General features: G+C 42.0%; 1 protein-coding gene across 1 annotated transcript in view; it reads right to left on the bottom strand.

Annotated features, from left to right (window-relative positions):
• SUSD5 (sushi domain containing 5) overlaps positions 1-17,254 on the bottom strand; it is an 83,262-nt gene that overhangs the window by 54,211 nt on the left and 11,797 nt on the right. The window contains exon 3 of the mRNA XM_071212828.1: positions 5,177-5,295. Coding sequence (XP_071068929.1) covers positions 5,177-5,295 — 119 coding nt within the window. The remainder of the gene's footprint in view (positions 1-5,176; positions 5,296-17,254) is intronic.

Genomic DNA, 17,254 nt, shown 5'->3' with positions numbered 1-17,254 from the left:
CCCTGGACCTCCCATATGGTAGATGGGAGCCACATCCGCTTCCCTTCATGCTTCTGAAGGAGGAAAGGCAGAGAAGCAGGGATAGTGCTTGCTCTGAGTGACCCTGGAGAAGCCATCCTGCTTTTCTAGAAACCTGGGGAGAGGGGGGCACCTCAGCATGCATTCGTTAGTTCCCCCAACGGCCCACTGAAAGCCTCTTCAGGAATCAGGCCCTGCGGAACCGAAGTCCCAGGCCCCGTTCAAGTCCCACTCTGGGCAGCCCCCTCCCCCTGGAAAGTGTCAGTGGCGAGGGGAGGCCAGGGTCACTTCAGGGCCACAGAGCCCGGAACACTTTGTGTTTTCTTGTTTTCATTTATTTATTTTAATATATTTTTTATTTATTTTTAAAAGATACTTAAATTACATAAAACGTTGCATAAAAAAATATAAGGGATTCCCATATACCCCACTCCCCACTCCTCCCACATTACCAACATCCTTCATTAGTGTGGTACATTCATTGCAATTGATGAACACATTTTGGAGCATTGCGACAAAGCATGGATTATAGTCTACATTGTACTTTACGCTCTCTCCCACTCAATTCTGTAGGTTATGGCAGGATATATAATAGCTTGTATTTGTCATTGTCATGTCATTCAGGACAATTCCAAGTCCTGAAAATATCCCCATATCACACCTCTTTTTCCCTCTCCCTGCCTTCAGCACCTCCAGTGGGCACTGTCTCCACGTCAAGGATGTAATTTCTTCCATTGCTAGAATCACAACAAGTCTATAGTAGAACACCAGTAAGTCCACTCTAGTCCATATTTCATTGCCCAGTTCTGAGGATTCTGGGATGGTGATGCCCACTCCACCTCTAATTGAGAGGCACCTTCAATCCTATATGGCTGAAGGAGGGGACTCTCCTGCTTGCAGTTGTAGACTCTCTCGGTTCCTTGGTATCGTTGTTGTCCATCTTCACCTCCTTGTTAGTTGTCCTGGGTGAGAACAATGAACTGGAGAGTAGGTGTTGCAACTCTGCTGAGGTTCAGGCCCAGCTGGCACATTTACAGCCTGGAGATTCAAGACTCTTGGACACACACCCACCAACTCCAGCAGCAACTATAGGTTCAAATAGAAGGGATGGAAGAGGCATGCGTAGAGAAGTCTCATCTGAATCCAACTCTGTCACACTCAGGAGCACAACTCCAAAGTCGGGCCCACTGGTGTGCACCAAACTCCAGAGCCATCTGCCATGACCGTAGGACCTGGGTGTCTCCAGAGCCCTCAGGAGCCCCACTATTTGGGGTAGTATCTACTTTAGCTGTCTATAAGATCCTGCTGAGACGTGGGTAAGCGTTCTCTCTCTGATGACCTCCCGACTGTAGCACTCTGAATGTGATGCATCGTTCTGCCACCTGGGAGTGAGCTCTGAGAGCTCCCAGGCCACGGCTGGCATCGATCTTCAGCTTCTCTAATGCAGGCAGACCACCGCTATAGCTGGGTTTCAGCCCCCTCCGATTTTGCTTCACAGGTTAGTGCCCCAAGACTCGGGAGCTTTGGTTTTGTTTTGTTTTTTGAGAGGGAGCATGTAGATCATTTGATCTATTAGAAATGTTTTATTTTTACAAAATTGCAAACTTACAGAAAAAGTATAAGAATAATTCAGGGAATGCCCATAAATGCTATATTAAGATTCACCAGTGTATTTACATTTTGCCCTATTACCCCCAGCCTGAGATGGCTCTTTCATTTGTTCATTGTTTCCACTCACTCTCTGCTCATGGTCTGCTTGTTGTCTGTTCGTTGTGTCCATTTGTTGTCTGCTCACTGTGTCTGCCCATTTGTCTGTGCATCTTCCTTTTCTTCTTTTTTCGGAGGCACCATGAACTGAACCCAGGACCTCCTGTATGGGACATGGGTACCCAATCACTTGAGCCACACCTGCTCACTGCTTTTTGTGTCTTCTTGTTGCGTCACCTCATTGCATCTGCTCATCTTCTTTAGAAGGCACTAGAAACCAAAGCCAAGACCTCCCATGTGGGAGGCAGGTGTCCAACTATTAATACTTGAGCCACATCTGCTTCCCCCATTTGTTTTATTATTCTCCCTCTCATTCTCTCTGTATGTATACATGTCTGTAAATATAGATGTACACATACAAATTACATGTATATGTATATATGTGTGTGAATAAATACATAATTTTTTTCATTCTATTTGAGGGTAAGTTGTATATATGATTTCCACATTGACCCCAAAAACTGCAGTGTGCCTTTCCTAAGAACAAGGATATTTTTTTATATAACTATAGTACAAATACAAAAATCAAGAAATTTAAACACTGATACTACTATCTAATTCACAATCCATATTCAAATTTTATCAATTATTTCAATTACGTCCTTTACAGCTATTTTTTTCCTGGTCCAGTATATAATCCAGGATCATGAATTGCATTTCATTGTCAAGTCTTTTTGCTCTATTTTAATTCGAACAGGTCCTTAGCTTTTGTCTTGGTCTTTCTTAGCCTTGACATTTTAAAAAAGTACAGGCCAGTTATTTTGCAGGATATTCCTCAGTTTGGGTTTGCTAATGTCTCCTTACAAGTGTTCACATTATGCATTTGTGTCAGGAATACCACTAAACTGATATCGTGTTCCTCTAAGGGCAGCATATCAGGAAACACAGCCTATCAGTTTGTCCATGACTCAATTTTGGAGTCATTTTCATGGTTTGACCTCGGTGCCTCTAGGACATGAATGAGTGTTTCCAATCTCTGGCTTCACGTATTACAGTTATGGGTAAGGAAGGACACATCCTCGAATATACACGCCTGAAGGCCTGTGAGGTGAAAATCCTAGGCTCACTTGTTGGAAGATGAGAAGCATGGCTCAGTTACCCATCACCCAGCCAAGGGCCAGCCAACTGCCAGAAGCACGACCACCCAGCTGACCGGCAACTGACAGCAGACTCATGAATGAGCCCAGCCAAGGCCAGCAGAACTTCTCAGCTGAGCACAACGCAAAGTGCTCCACCAAATCGGCAGGTAAATACGTCGTTGTTGTTTTAAGCCACTTTGGGGTGGTTTGTTACACAGCAGACACTAACTGATACACTTGTTCATCAGAGGAAAGAGAAAGGGCTCAGTGTGAGATCACTGAAGAGGAACATGTTATTTTTCTTCTATCACTGTCCTCTCTCCTTCAGGGACCTGAACCTTTGCCTAGGCTTGGGATACAAAGGATCATTTTAATTTACTTTTGTAGTTTTGGCTTTTTTTTTTTTTTAAGACACAGACCTTGTTTTTCCTGGGAAAACTCTGAGGTGACCTACACTGTTTCCTGAACAAAGATGCATCCCCTAGTTGCTTGACTAGACAGATAATGTCCAGAGACTTTCCCAACAAACTCTTCCATAGGAATCAGCAACTGAAGAAGTCCTTCTTGGAGGAGGCCCCACAGCAGAAGAGAGGCCACTAGTAAACACCGAACAAGCGTCTGCCTGGCCTTGGGGCTCACGAGGCCTTTTGAGGTCCCAACACCCCCACCCCTTTCTCGGAGATTAGGATTTGGAGCCTCTGGGATAGAACCCGAGAATCTGACTGTGTTCATCGGGTGTTTCTCATCACTGGAGAAGTTTGGGAAACCCTACATTATGGAAGTAGTTCTCAACCTGGGCCACATGTTAAAATCACTAGGGTGCTTTAAAAAACTTAAATGCCCAGAACATCTGAATCAGTCTTTCTAGGGCTGGGACCCAGGCACAAAACTCCTCAGATGAGTTCGATGGACAGCTCAGCAGGACATGGGCTGATTTCTATGACCGATGGGGAGGCGGCTTCTTTTCTCTCCGTTTGCATCACTGCTCTTCAAAGGCATGTGTTTCTGACAATGAAGGTGTACTTATTTCTGTGCGTATAAGGCATTGTCCTAGAGACTTCTCTGTGCTTTTCTTCCCACAATTCAGTGGATTTCCTGGAAAGAGGTTGAATTTTCCTTCCTAGGAGCAATTTCCTAAATCCTATCAATTTCCTTTTGGGGAAAAAGGATTTTTTTTCCCTTTTAAGTGTGCTGTCCACTCTGAAGAGAGAGTAAAGGGCAAGGTCTGGGCATCAGCAACCGTAGCAGATGCTTCCAGGCTCTGCCCGTGTTCTCTAGAGCCCTTTCTCATTCCCCTGCTCAGGGCTGCTGGTGTGTCCCCATGCGTCTTTGTTGAAGGGTGGCACCCCTTCCACTGGACTTCTTTGCCTGTGTACATGGAAAACCAGAAGAGCCTGGAAGCTTACATCTGCCCAAAGCAGCCCTTAATCAATGACTGACAGGTGCAGGGGTACAAATATCCCAGCTCCCTCACCCCTGATCGAGAAAACTCTAAGGCCACCCCTGTAAGAATGAGCCAGAGGGAAGTGGACCTTGCCCAATGGATAGGGCGTCCGCCTACCACATGGGAGTCCAATGTTCAAACCCTGGGCCTCCTGACCTATGTGGAGCTGGCCCATGTGCAGTGCTGATGCGGGCAAGGAGTGCTGTGCCACGCAGGGGTGTCCCCAGCATAGGGGAGCCCCACGCGCAAGGAGTGCGCCCTGTAAGGAGAGCCGCCCAGGGCAAAAGGAAGTGCAGCCTACTCAGGAGTGGTGCTGCACACACGGAGAGCTGACACAGCAAGATGATGCAGCAAGAAGAAACACAGATTCCCGGTGCTGCTGATAAGGATAGAAGCGGTCACAGAAGAACACACAGCGAATGGACACAGAGAGAAGACAACAGGGGGGGCGGGTAGGGAGAGAAATAAATACAAATAGATCTTAAAAAAAAAAAATGAGCCAGAGTTCCTCCCCTTCTCCCCCTCCCTGTGGGACTGTGCTTAAACTATACCATTGAGTGTGGGAGGGGGAAGGAGTGGGGCATATGGGCATCCCCTATATTTTTCATGTACCATTTATGTAATCCAAAGTATTTTTTTAAAAACCTTTTTTTTGAGTATTAAAAAATGGTAAAAAAAAAAATTTCACCATTGGTTGGCCTCCTTCTCTTTCCTGTCCACTCCCTCATGGCCCTATCAGCTTTTCCCTGGAAGACTTTGATAAACCATGTTCAGTGAATCCTCACCTCCGGTCTGCTTCTAGAGGAAATCCAAGGCAGCGGCCCCCAAGGTGCACCCTTTGGCCCTTTACATAGGCTCTGGCACTGACCTTCATCCGTGATACAAAGAGCATTGAAGAGGCCACCAGGAACAGGACTGCTCTCAATTCTCACATCGACAGCTCTCACGCTTCGCTGTTCTCCACTCCCTTCGCTACACACTGTGGTTCTGAAACAGACAAAGAAGACAGTCGGTTAGGAGAACTCTTCTGGGTTGAAAACAGGGGCAAGAGTTCTATCAGTTCTGAACCAGCAGAGGCTTTTCTCATTCATGAACTTTGACTGAAAGCACCAACATGGAAACACTCTCCTAAAATAAAGATTTAAAATCGGAGAAGCATAGGTGATACCCAAATTGAAGACACTGTAGCAATTCGAGCTTCAGAGGCAATACATGTTAAAACTGGCTGGCATTTAAAGGCAGGTAACTTAAAAAAAAAAAAACTCTGGGGAATGGTATCTGCATGTCCTACTCCCTCTTCCCTCAAAACTTACTGATTTGAAAGCTCTGTCCATTCTGAACCAGAATATATCTTGGCATCACAAGTTATACTGTTTAGAATTTAATTTTTTGGTAACATGTACACAACAAAAAATTTCCCATTTTAACCTCTTGTATGTATATAATTTTATGATATCAGTTACATTCCCAACATTGTGCTACCATCACCACCATCTATTACCACAACTTTTTCATTGACCAAGACAAATTCTGTATGCGCGATACAATAAATCTCCCTTCCTTCCACCTCCCAGCCCCTGGTACTCTGTAAGCCACTTTCTGTCACTGTGAATTTGCTTACTCTAGGTTATTTCAGGTAAGTGAGATAATACAATATTTGCCCTTTAGTGTCTGACTTATTTCACGTAATATGTCTTCAAGCTTCATCCATGTTGTCACATGTATCAGAACTTCATTTTCCTTTTTTATAGCTGAATAATATTCCATTTTGAAAATCCATTCATCTATTGATGGATACTTGGGTTGTTTCCATCTGTTGGCAATTGTGGATAATGCTATTAACAGTTCTGTACAAGATCTGTTTGACTCCCTGCTTTGAATTCTTTTAGGTACATAAAGGAAAGAAATTGCCAGATCATTGGTAATGGTAATTCTGTTGAACTTTCTGAGGAACCACCAAACTGGTTTCCACAGCAGCTACACTTTTATATTCCCAACAGCAATGTATGAGGGTTCCTATTTCTCTGCATCATTGCCAACACCTATTTTTTGTTTGTTTGTTTTTTAATAATTGCCATCTTCGTGGGTAAGAAGTGGTCTCTCATTGTGGTTTTGATGTACATTTCCCTAACGACTAATGAGCTTGAGCATTTTTTCATGTGCTTTTTGGCCATTTGTAATCTTTGGAGAAATGTCTATTCAAGTCCTTTGCCCATTTTTAAATTGGGTTATTTCTCTTTTTGTTGTTGCATTGTAGGAGTTCTTTATATATTCAGGATATTAAACCCTTGTCAGATATATGATTTCCAAATACTTTCTTCCATTCTGAAGGTTGTCTGTTTCACTTTCTTGATAATATCTTTTAACACACCAAGTTTTTTTTTTTAATGAAGTACAATTTATCTGCTTTTCTTTTGTGGCTGTGCTTTTGGAGTCATATCTTAGAATATATTGCTGAATATAAGGTCCTAAAAATGTTCCTTTGTGTTTTCTTCTAGAAGTTTTATGGTTGTAGCTCTTACATTTAGGTCATTGATCAATTGTGAGGTAGTTTCTGTATATAGAAGGGGTAGGGACCCAATTTTCTCTTTTTCCTGTGGGTAACCTGTTACCTTGCTGAGTCAGCTCTCTGTGGCGCTTGTGCACCTGCAGCTTTCCACAGTGTGCGGGTGAGCCTGCCTTCACAAGGAGGCCCTGGGACACGAACCCAGGGCCTTCCATATGGTAGGTGGGAGCCCAACTGATTGAGCCACAGCCGCTTCCCAGGTCTTTAAATTTTTAGCAGTATTCTGTAATTTTTAGTGTACAACTGTTTAAAGTCCTCAGTTAATTATATTTCTAAGTGTTTTATTTTTTTAGATGGTACTGTGAATGGAATTATTTTCTTGATTAACTTTTCAGATTGTTCATTGCTAGTGTATAGAAACACACCTGATTTCGAGTGTTGATCTTGTACCCTGCAACTTTGCTGAATTCATTTATTAGCTCTAGTAGCTTTCGCAGAATTCTTTGGGATTTTCTAAATACAGGGTCTTGTTATCTGCAAATGGAGATAGTAGTTATTCTTTTCTAATTTAGATGAGATGATTTTTATTTATTTTTCTTGTCTAACTGCTCTGGCTAGAACTTCCAATCCAATGTTGAGTAGTAGTGATAAAAACAAGTATCCTTGCCTTATTCCTGATCTTAGAGGAAAAGTGTTCAGTCTTTCACCATTGAGTATGACGTAAGCAGTGGTGTTTTTTTCCATATATAGCCTTTATGTCGAGGATATGTTTAGGAAGTTCCCTCCATTCCTATTTGTCTGAGTGTTTTTATCAAGAAAGGGTGCAATTGAGATGTTCATGTGTGATTTTTTTCCTTCACGGAATTAATTGGTGTTACATTGATTGATGTTCTTATATTGAACACCCTTACATTCCTGGGATAAATCAACTGCTTATGAGGAGATTGAAGGAGATTAATATCTATCGGAACTCTGTAGACAGCAGGGGGAGGAATGAGGTAGGGAAGAAGCAAGACCATCTGAGGAAAAGCATGGTAGAAGAATTAGAGAGACTCCAACCCTGCCAAAAGAACCAAAGGAAAGATAAAGAAAAGCCTAAATAATGGATGTGGCAGAGGTACCAGAGACAGATTTGGGACTGAATCCTGGATGTACCAATTAGCAGCTTTATGACTTTGGGCAAGATCCTTAAGGGCAGGAGGGAACATCTGTTTCCAACTCATCGTGTTTCTACACAGAGGGACCTTTCTAAGAGTAACACTCCTAGCCTCATGGCTTGCCCTCTACTTATTCCTTCCCGTGGCAGGAGAAACTGGGTTATGGTCACTTCACTCCCACACCCCTTCTCCCTTTTAGGACCTGCCTGCCTCAGACATCAGTTTGTGTCTCATCTACTTTCGCCATACGCTTGTGTGTGCAGGTACACGTGTGTATATGAGTAAGAGGGATACCAGAAGTTTGATTTTGGACAAGTTGTATTTGAGGCACTAAACATCCAAGTGGAGATATTGAGTAGTCCATTCAATATATGAGTCTGGAATTCCGATGAGACGTCCTAGCAGGAGATGTAAATCCAGTAGTTGTTAGGGTAAGGTTGGCATTTAATGCCATGGTTTGGAGGAAATTGCCTAGAAAATGAAAATACAGAAAAAAGGAGATCTGAATAAAGAAAGTAATTGAGGGACTGACCAGGTAGAACTCATTAAAGTAGTTTAAAAGAAACCATCTTTATGTCCTTGGGAGAAGAACTCAAAGATTTCGAAGAAAGGACACAAAAAGTACTGATTCATAAAAGAAGATATTGAATAATTGGACTTCCTAAAAATAAAAACCTCTGCTCATCAAAAGCCATTAAAGATACCATTAAGGAAGTGCAAAAGAAAGCCACAGACTGGAAGAAAATATTTACATCTATCTGCCAGCTGATTCCTATCCAGAATATATAAAGAACTCTCAAAGATCAATTAGAAAAACAATTTAATATAAAAGTAGGTAAGAAACAATTGGATATTTGTTTACTGAATTGTCACCAATAAGCATATGAATAGGTGTTCAACATCATTAGTCACTGGAGAATGCAAGTTAAACTTCCAATGAGATTCTACTACACAGTGGATAACATTTAAAAGGCTGACATTACCTGGGGATAGCTAGGATACAGAGCAACTTGGAACTCTCATGGTAGGAGTATAAAATTGTAAACCACTTGCAGCAGTTTGATATGACTCATGAATTTTTTAAAAAGATATTGATTGTATTTGTAAACCGGTCTGTTCTTCTGGGCGAGATATACATTGATTGTACTATATTCAAAGTTTTACATTTACTTGATTAAACCAAGATTAGGGCTTTGATTAGACCACATTATTAGGGCGAGACTCAGGGTCAAGTCCCCGCCCCCTTGGTGTGCTGATAGAAAGAGTCACTCACTCAAGGAGACCCACTGAAGGAGACACAGAAGAAGAGAGAACTTTGTCAGTTTTGATGCTGGAGCCCCAGGGAAAGCTGAGCCATTTGCCTGATAGTTTGCAGCTGCAGAGAACAGAGCAGCTGAGCTGAGGAAGCCTGGAAAGAAACAAACCCTATGCCAGCCTACAGCTGAATCAGAAAAAGCTGGGTCCATGGAGCCTTAAGAGGAAGGAGAGACCAGGTCGCCATCTTACTTCAACACGTGGCAACAGACTTTTGATGAGAAAGTACTTTTTTTTTTTTTTTAAAGATTTATTTATCTATTTAATTCCCCTCCCCTCTCCCGGTTGTCTGTTCTCTGTGTCTTTTTGCTGCGTCTTGTTTCTTTGTCCGCTTCTGTTGTCGTCAGCGGCATGGGAAGTGTGGGTGGCGCCATTCCTGGGCAGGCTGCACTTTCTTTCGCGCTGGGTGGCTCTCCTTACGGGGTGCACTCCTTGCGCGTGGGTCTCCCCTACATGGGGGACACCCCTGCATGGCAGGGCACTCCTTGCGCACATCAGCACTGAGCATGGGCCAGCTCCACACGGGTCAAGGAGGCCGGGGGTTTGAACTGCAGACCTCCCATGTGGTAGGACGGACACCCTATCCACTGTGCCAAGTCTGTTTCCCCTTAATGATTCCATTTATATGAAGTTCAAGAATAGTAAATCTAATCTATAGTGAGAAAAATGATTACGTTGGGGTAGGGGCATATTGACTGGAAAGAGGCACAAGGGAATTGTGTGGGGCGACAAAATAATCTCTAATGATCTTAACTGTGGGTATGTGGCTGTGCACATTTGTGAAAATTCACTGTTTTAGCCTTAAATTTTGTACATTTTAGTGTATGTCTTATCTCAATAAAAAGAAAAAGAGAGAATGGGAGGAGAGGAAATGGAGGCAGTGAATATAGGGATTTTTGTTGATGATAGACTCTAAGTTCCAGAGGGAAAGTGAAAAGGGCTTGGAATCTGTAGGCCATGGGAAATGGATTTATACTGGTGAATGTACAGGGCTATGTGGGTATTAGTCTGAAGGATGGGGAATGACTAGTAGTCTTGCTTCTTTCATGACCAAGGCAAACATAGATTAGAACATGATGGCATTAGCAGGAGCATGGTAAGCTCTGGGTCCCCCTCTTCAGTCTTGCAGGTGGTGGTAAGGAGGCTGGAGGAAAGGTGAATAACAAATTACATGGGGAGGTGGATTTGGCTCAATGGATAGAGCATCTGCCTACCACATGGGAGGTCAAGGGTTCAAACCCAGGGCCTCCTGACCCGTGTGGTGAGCTGGCCCATGCACAGTGCTGATGCACACAAGGAGTGCTGTGCCACACAGGGGTGTCCCCCACATAGGGGAGCCCCACGCGCAAGGAGTGCACCTCACAAGGAGAGTTGCCCTGTGTGAAAAAAGCGCAGCACACCCAGGAGTGGCGCTGCGCACATGGAGAGCTGACGCAGCAAGATGACGCAACAAAAAGAAACACAGATTCCCGTGCCGCTGATAAGAATAAAAGTGGACACAGAAGAACACAGAGCAAACGGACACAGAGAGCAGACAACTGGGGGGGGGGGAGTGGAGAAAAAATAAATAAATAATAAACCTTAAAAAAATAGCAAATTACATGCTAGTAATTTTTTGTTAGGTTTATTCCTAGATTCCTTATAGTTTTTGCTATTCTAATGGGATTTTTTCTATTATATTTTCCATCTATTAATGCATATGTATAGGAATGTTACCAATATTTACATGTTGATTTACAATCCAGCAACCTTGCTAAATATTCTTATTAGTTTTAACATTTTGTATGTAGTTTTTTAATTGGGTTTTATATGATCATATCAATCTATTATATTGGGGATTTTCATATCATCTGCATAGAAACAGTTTTATTTCCTTTCTACTTCTTACACCTTGTTTTTCTCTTTATCTCAATGCATAGGCTAGGATTTCCAATTTAATAATGAACACTGTTAATGTAGGCATCCTTATCTTGGTCCTATATTGTTCCTGACTTTAACTGGAACACTTTAAAAGTCTCACCAAAAAGGATATTTGCTGGAAATTTTTCATAGATGCTGTTTATAAGGTAAAATCTATTTCCAGTTTGCTAGTTGGATGAGAAGTTGGTTTCTTTTTTGTTTTGGTGTCTCTTTTCTTGCAGAAGTTGAGATGATGAAATATTCCTCATTTGATAATGGTCTCTCAGTGAGCCACATTTACAGGCTTTTCAAATATCAAACCATCCTTGCATACTTGGGATAAGCTATTTAGTCATGATGATGTGTTATGCATTTTTATACTCTGTTTATTTCAATTTAGGAAATGTGTCTCTAAGTTCAAAAGTGAGATTGCTCTACAGTTTTCTTTTACTGATCATTGTCTAGTTTTGGAATCATTGTTGCACTGGCCTTATAAAATGAGTTGATAACTTCTTCTGCTAGTCTGAAACAATTTGTATAAAATAGGGATGAATATTCCCTGAATGGTTTTAAAACTTGCCCCTAAAACTATCTGGGCCTTGTGCCTTTTCAAGTGGGAGAATTTTTATTTCAAATTCAATTCCTTTACTGGTATATATAGATTTTCTATTCCTTCAGGTTCATTTCTGGTATTTCTTATTTTAAAGAATCAAATGTTTCTTTTTCATAAAGTTGCTTATATTATTCTCTTATGATTTTATTCATTTCAACTGTCTGTACTTTCATCTAGTTTTGGAACTAATATCATTTATTTTGCCCTTTCTCTTTCCTTCTGATTAGTTTGCTAGAGATGCCTAACGTAAAAGTTTTTTTCAGAGATCCAACTCTTAATTTTTGTTAATCCTCTCTACTGCTCCTTTGTTTATTTCACTAATATCTGCCCTTATCTTTTTTAACTGTTTCCTTCTGATTTCATTAAATTTACCTTACCTTTGGTAGTTTGAGGCTTTTATGGACCCAAGAAAGATCATGTCCTCGGAACTAATCCATTCCTGGTTGCGTAAACCCGTTGCAGGTGGGACCTTCCTATTTTGAGTAGATCATTTCGGTAGGGTGTAACCCAGGGTAGGTCTTAATCCTCTACTGGAGTCCACTATAAATGGGTGAATATGGAGAGAGGGAGACACAGAGAACAATCCCCAGAAACGGAGAGAAAGTCCCAGAAGGGAGAAGCCAAAATCAAGAGAACCCAGGAGAGAGAGAGCCACAGGAGCAGAGAGAAAGCTGGAGGAGCTGGCAGCCGAAAGCAATGAGACCTGGAGGAGAAGGGGATTGTGCCCTGCCATGTAACAGTCCGGGACCACTGGCAGCCAGTCTTGGGGGAAAGAGCTTCACCTGATGCCTGAACTGGACATTTTTCTCAGTCTCAGAACAGTAAGCTTATGAGTTAATCCCATCATATAAGCCAACTCCTTTCTCCTATATTATCTTGGCAGGCTTTAGGGAACTAAAACATTAACTTTTTCTACTTCCTTAAAATTCACATTATTTTTCATTTTTCTTTTTTTTTTTTTTTCAGTAAATGCATTTAAGGATTTAATTTTTACTACTTTATCCCTAACTTTTTCATTACTTACTTCAATTTCAAATTTAATTGCATTGCAGTCTGAAAATATGCTCTGTAAGGTATCAATTCTTTGAATATTGTCAGGTTGTGCATAGAAGGATCTTTCACTCTCCTTCCTGGAAGGAAAAGGTCAGGCTACCAGGGCCCTGGGGCTGTGTGCGGAAAGACACCTGAGGACCTTATGTTTAGTATGTAAACCATGAATTATCCCATGTCCATATGGTGCTCCCTTGTCACATGGGTCAGATATTCCCCAGTCGAGTGACTTTCCTGGAGGTCAAACTGCTAATTTTCTGCCAAGGTAGACGAAGGGCTGCCAGGGGTTGGGTGGAAATTTGGGGCACTTATATCATAAACAGACTTCTGCAACTTGCCTGTTTTTAGACCCACCTTCACCTCCACATCCAGAGATATCTGATATCACCAATTGTTGGAGCTTTCGGGGTTTGCACAGGATTATTTTGAAGTTGTGTTCTCAAACACCAATTTATTATTTTACCCCCTCCTCCTCCCCCGCCTTGCTGTTTCTTTGCTGTCTGTGTCCATTCGCTGTGGGATCTTCTATACCTATTTCTCGTTTTTGTCTTCTCTTCATCTTTCTCCTCTAGGATTTACTGGGATTCGATCCTGGGGACCTCTGATGTGGAGAGAGGTTCCCTGTCAATTGCACCACTTCAGTTCCTGGTTTCCGCTGTGCTTCACCTTGACTCTCCCATTTGTCTCTCTTTTGTTGTGTTGCCATCTTGCTGTGTGACTCACTTGCGTGGGCACTGGCTCACCACGTGGGCACTCGGCTTGCTGCAAGGGCACTTGGCTCGCCACATGGGCACTGGCTCACCGTGCAGGCACTGGCTCACCACGAGGGCACTCAGCTCACCACACGGGCACTCATCTCGTCATACTGAACACCAATTTAGTCTTGAGTCTGCCAAATTAATTTTTACTGCTTAGTTATAAAATTCTAAAATTTAGTTATTTTCCCCTTTCCTGCTCTCACTGTGATTTGTGGGATTTATGACTTTCTTTCCCCCATATCCCTGTGCCTTCATTTTAATGGGGGAGAGGGTTTCAGAAATAAGGCAACATAAATGCATATTTGCAATTTTCCATCTTTTCTTGGATCCCATAAAACTACTTCCAACTGACTGCGTTTGGGCCAGCCAGTGCCTATAACAATCAAGAGAAACTTCACAAAAGAATTACCTATCTGTGATTGGAGTTTTGGTGATGTTTATTTAAAAAGAGTCCTTTCATTATAGTTACAAATGAAATGATATGAGATCTGGAATATGCTTCAAAGTTATATGGGGGGATGGGGAAATGGATGTGACTCTACCAATTGGGCTCCCGTCTACCATATGGGAAGTCCAGGGTTCGATGCCCAGGGCCTCCTGGTGAGGGCAAGCTGGGCCATGCTGCAAACTGGCCCCCATGGAGTGCCGCCCTGTGTGAGAATGCCGCCCAGTGCAAGAAAGCCGTCCTGCACAGCAGTGCCAGCCGACGTGGAGAGCTGGCGCAGCAAGATGATGCAACAAGACACACAGAGGAGAGACAATAAGAAGACGGAGCAGAATAGGGAGCCGAGGTGGTGCAAGCGAGTAATCGTCTCTCTCCCACTCCGGAAGGTCCCAGGATCGGTTCCTGGAGCTGCCTAATGAAAATACAAGCAGACACAGAAGAACACACAGCGAATGGACACAGAGAGCAGACAATGGGGGGAATGGGGGGAGGGAGAGAAATAAATAAAATAAATCTTTAAAAAAAATTATATGGGAAGGGGCTGTGGCTCCATCAGTTGGGCTCCCGTCTACCATGTGGGAGGCCCTGGGTTCATGTCCCTGGACCCCTTTGTGAAGGCAGGCTCGCCCGCAGGTGCCACGGATCACCGCCCAGCCCGCAAGCACTACGGAGAGCTGACTCAGCAAGGTGACACAACAAAAAAAGGGAGACAAGCAAAAACACAGAAAAGCACACAGTGAATGACACGGAGAGCAGACAGCAAGCAAGCTGCAAGGGGGAAGGGGAAATTTTTAAAAAAAATTATATGGTGGGGAGGTGATATGGCTCAAGCAATTGAGCACCTGCCTCCCACATAGGAGGTCCCAGGTTTGGTTCCTGGTGCCTCCTGAAAAAACAAAAACAACAAACAACAAGCAAAACAAATGATAACAACTTAGCCTATGTGGCTCAGTAATTGAGCGCTGGCTTCCCACATACAAGGTCCTGCGTTCAATCCCCATCCCCTGGTACCTTAAAAAAAAATTACATGGGGGGAAGACTGAGTAGGAGGCATGGATGAAACAAGAATGGCCATGAGTTGATGGCTGTTGAGGCTGAGGAATGAGTACATGGGAGTCCACTCTACTATTCCTTCTACTTTTCAGGTTGTGGGAAAATTCCAAAATACCAAGTTAGTGGGTTTTTGTTTGGTTTGGTTTTAAAAGATTTAACTATGAGAGTTGGTCCTGTGTATGTGGAAAACAAAGACAATCTTAACAGGAAAATCCTCAGGCAGTGATTACATATTCCGTATATTCCAGAACTTCTTTTTTACAATATCGATGAAAGATTCAATATGGTATAAAATAAAATCATGATTTACTTTAGTCCTCTGGAAGACATTTAAATAGTGTCACGATATGAATTTTATCTCTGACTGTGTGTTGGGTTATGATTTTTTAAAATTTAATTTTATTTCTTTCTCCCCCCTCCCTCATCTGCTCTCCGTATCCATTTACTGTGTGTTCTTCTGTGTCTGCTTGTCTTCTCATTAGGAGGCTCTGGGAACCGATCCTGGGACCTTCCAGAGTCGGAGAGAGGCGATCATTCTCTTGTGCCACCTCAGCTCCCTGGTTTGCTAAGTCTCTTATTGTCTCTCTTCTGTGTCTCTTTTTATTGCAGCATCTTGCTGTGTCAGCTCTCCGTGTTGGCCAGCACTCCTGTGCAGGGTGGCACCCCGTGTGGGACGGCACTCCGTGTGGGCCAGCTCGCCATGCGGGCCAGCTTGCTTTACCAGGGGGCCCCGGGCATTGAACCCTGGACCTCCTATATGGTAGACGGGAACCCAATTGCTGGAGACACATCTGCTTCCCATGGTTATGATTTTTAGTTTTGGGGAATTGGGATGCTATGTACAATCCCAAAACTTAGTAGACACTCAATAAATGTGTTGAACGGTGACTATTAATGGAGGTAGAAGATGAGGAAGAAAATACTTTAATACTACAGTAACAATAAAAGCAACAAAAACCTATTTAGTACTTATGGTATGCTGGGCATTATTCTAAGTGGTTTATATATATGTACTCATTTAATCCTCCTAAAAATACTACCCTATCTCCCCCATAAAACACTTAAAATGTTTACAGAGGTAGGTGTTGTCACTATTTTCATTTTACAGATGAGGAAACAGAGACAAAGAGATGAAATAACTTGCCCAAGGTAATGTATCCAGTAAGTGGTGGTACAGGTCTCAGAGATACACTGAATCTATAAATCAAATTGGAAAAATTGGTATTTTTGCAATGCTGAGTTTTCCAATCCATGGATCATGGTTTAGCTAATCATCTATTTAGTTCTTCCTTAATGTCTTCCAATAAGGCTTTATAATTTTTCCACAAAGATCTTAAAAGTCTTTAGATATATTTATTACAAGGTACTTCATAATTTTCTGCTTCTGTAATTGTACCTATAAATTTTTATTCTGCTGATGTAGAAAAATGTGGTTGTTTGTATATTTTGATGATGTATTGAGTAACCTTCCTAAATTTCTTATTAATTCTAATAATTTATCTGGGGAATTATTTTTTTGTGTAAAAACCCAGTACGAAGCTAAGGAAATGTGAAGAACTTTTATAATTAATGAATATTGAATTAAATCAAATACATCTGCATTTACTGAGATGATTCTATCATTTATTTCTCCTTGAATCTGTTAATGTTGAATTATATATTTTTATTGTTAGAATTATCATAAATTCCACATTGTCATAATGTATTGATATTTTTATACTGATTTTTGTGAATAATATTATTAATACTGTGGTAACATAAAAATAACACAGAATTTCCCGTTTTAACCATTTTTAAGTGTACGATTCAGTGAGATTGATTTCTTTTATAATGTAGTGCTACCATCACCATCTTCCATTACTAGAACTTTTTCCTGACCCCATTAAGCAGTAAGTCCTTTTTCTTCCTCCTCTAATCTATTTCCTGTCTTTACGAATTGGCTTTATTCTAGATATTTCATATAATAAGAATAATACAGTATTTGTCCTTGCACGTCTGGCTAATTCTGAATCCCGTTTCTGACCCAGAATCCTCAGTGATTCTACACATTATCCCCCTATAAGCCATCAGAGGAGCTGGTGATGCATCATGTCTTCAAAGATTGTCCTCTAACATTTTCAGAATTTCTTTCCAGGCTTCAGGATACCCATC

This window comes from Dasypus novemcinctus, chromosome 31, assembly GCF_030445035.2.
Source record: "Dasypus novemcinctus isolate mDasNov1 chromosome 31, mDasNov1.1.hap2, whole genome shotgun sequence".
Lineage (NCBI taxonomy): Eukaryota > Metazoa > Chordata > Mammalia > Cingulata > Dasypodidae > Dasypus > Dasypus novemcinctus.
This window is presented reverse-complemented; position numbering and strand designations above follow the sequence as displayed.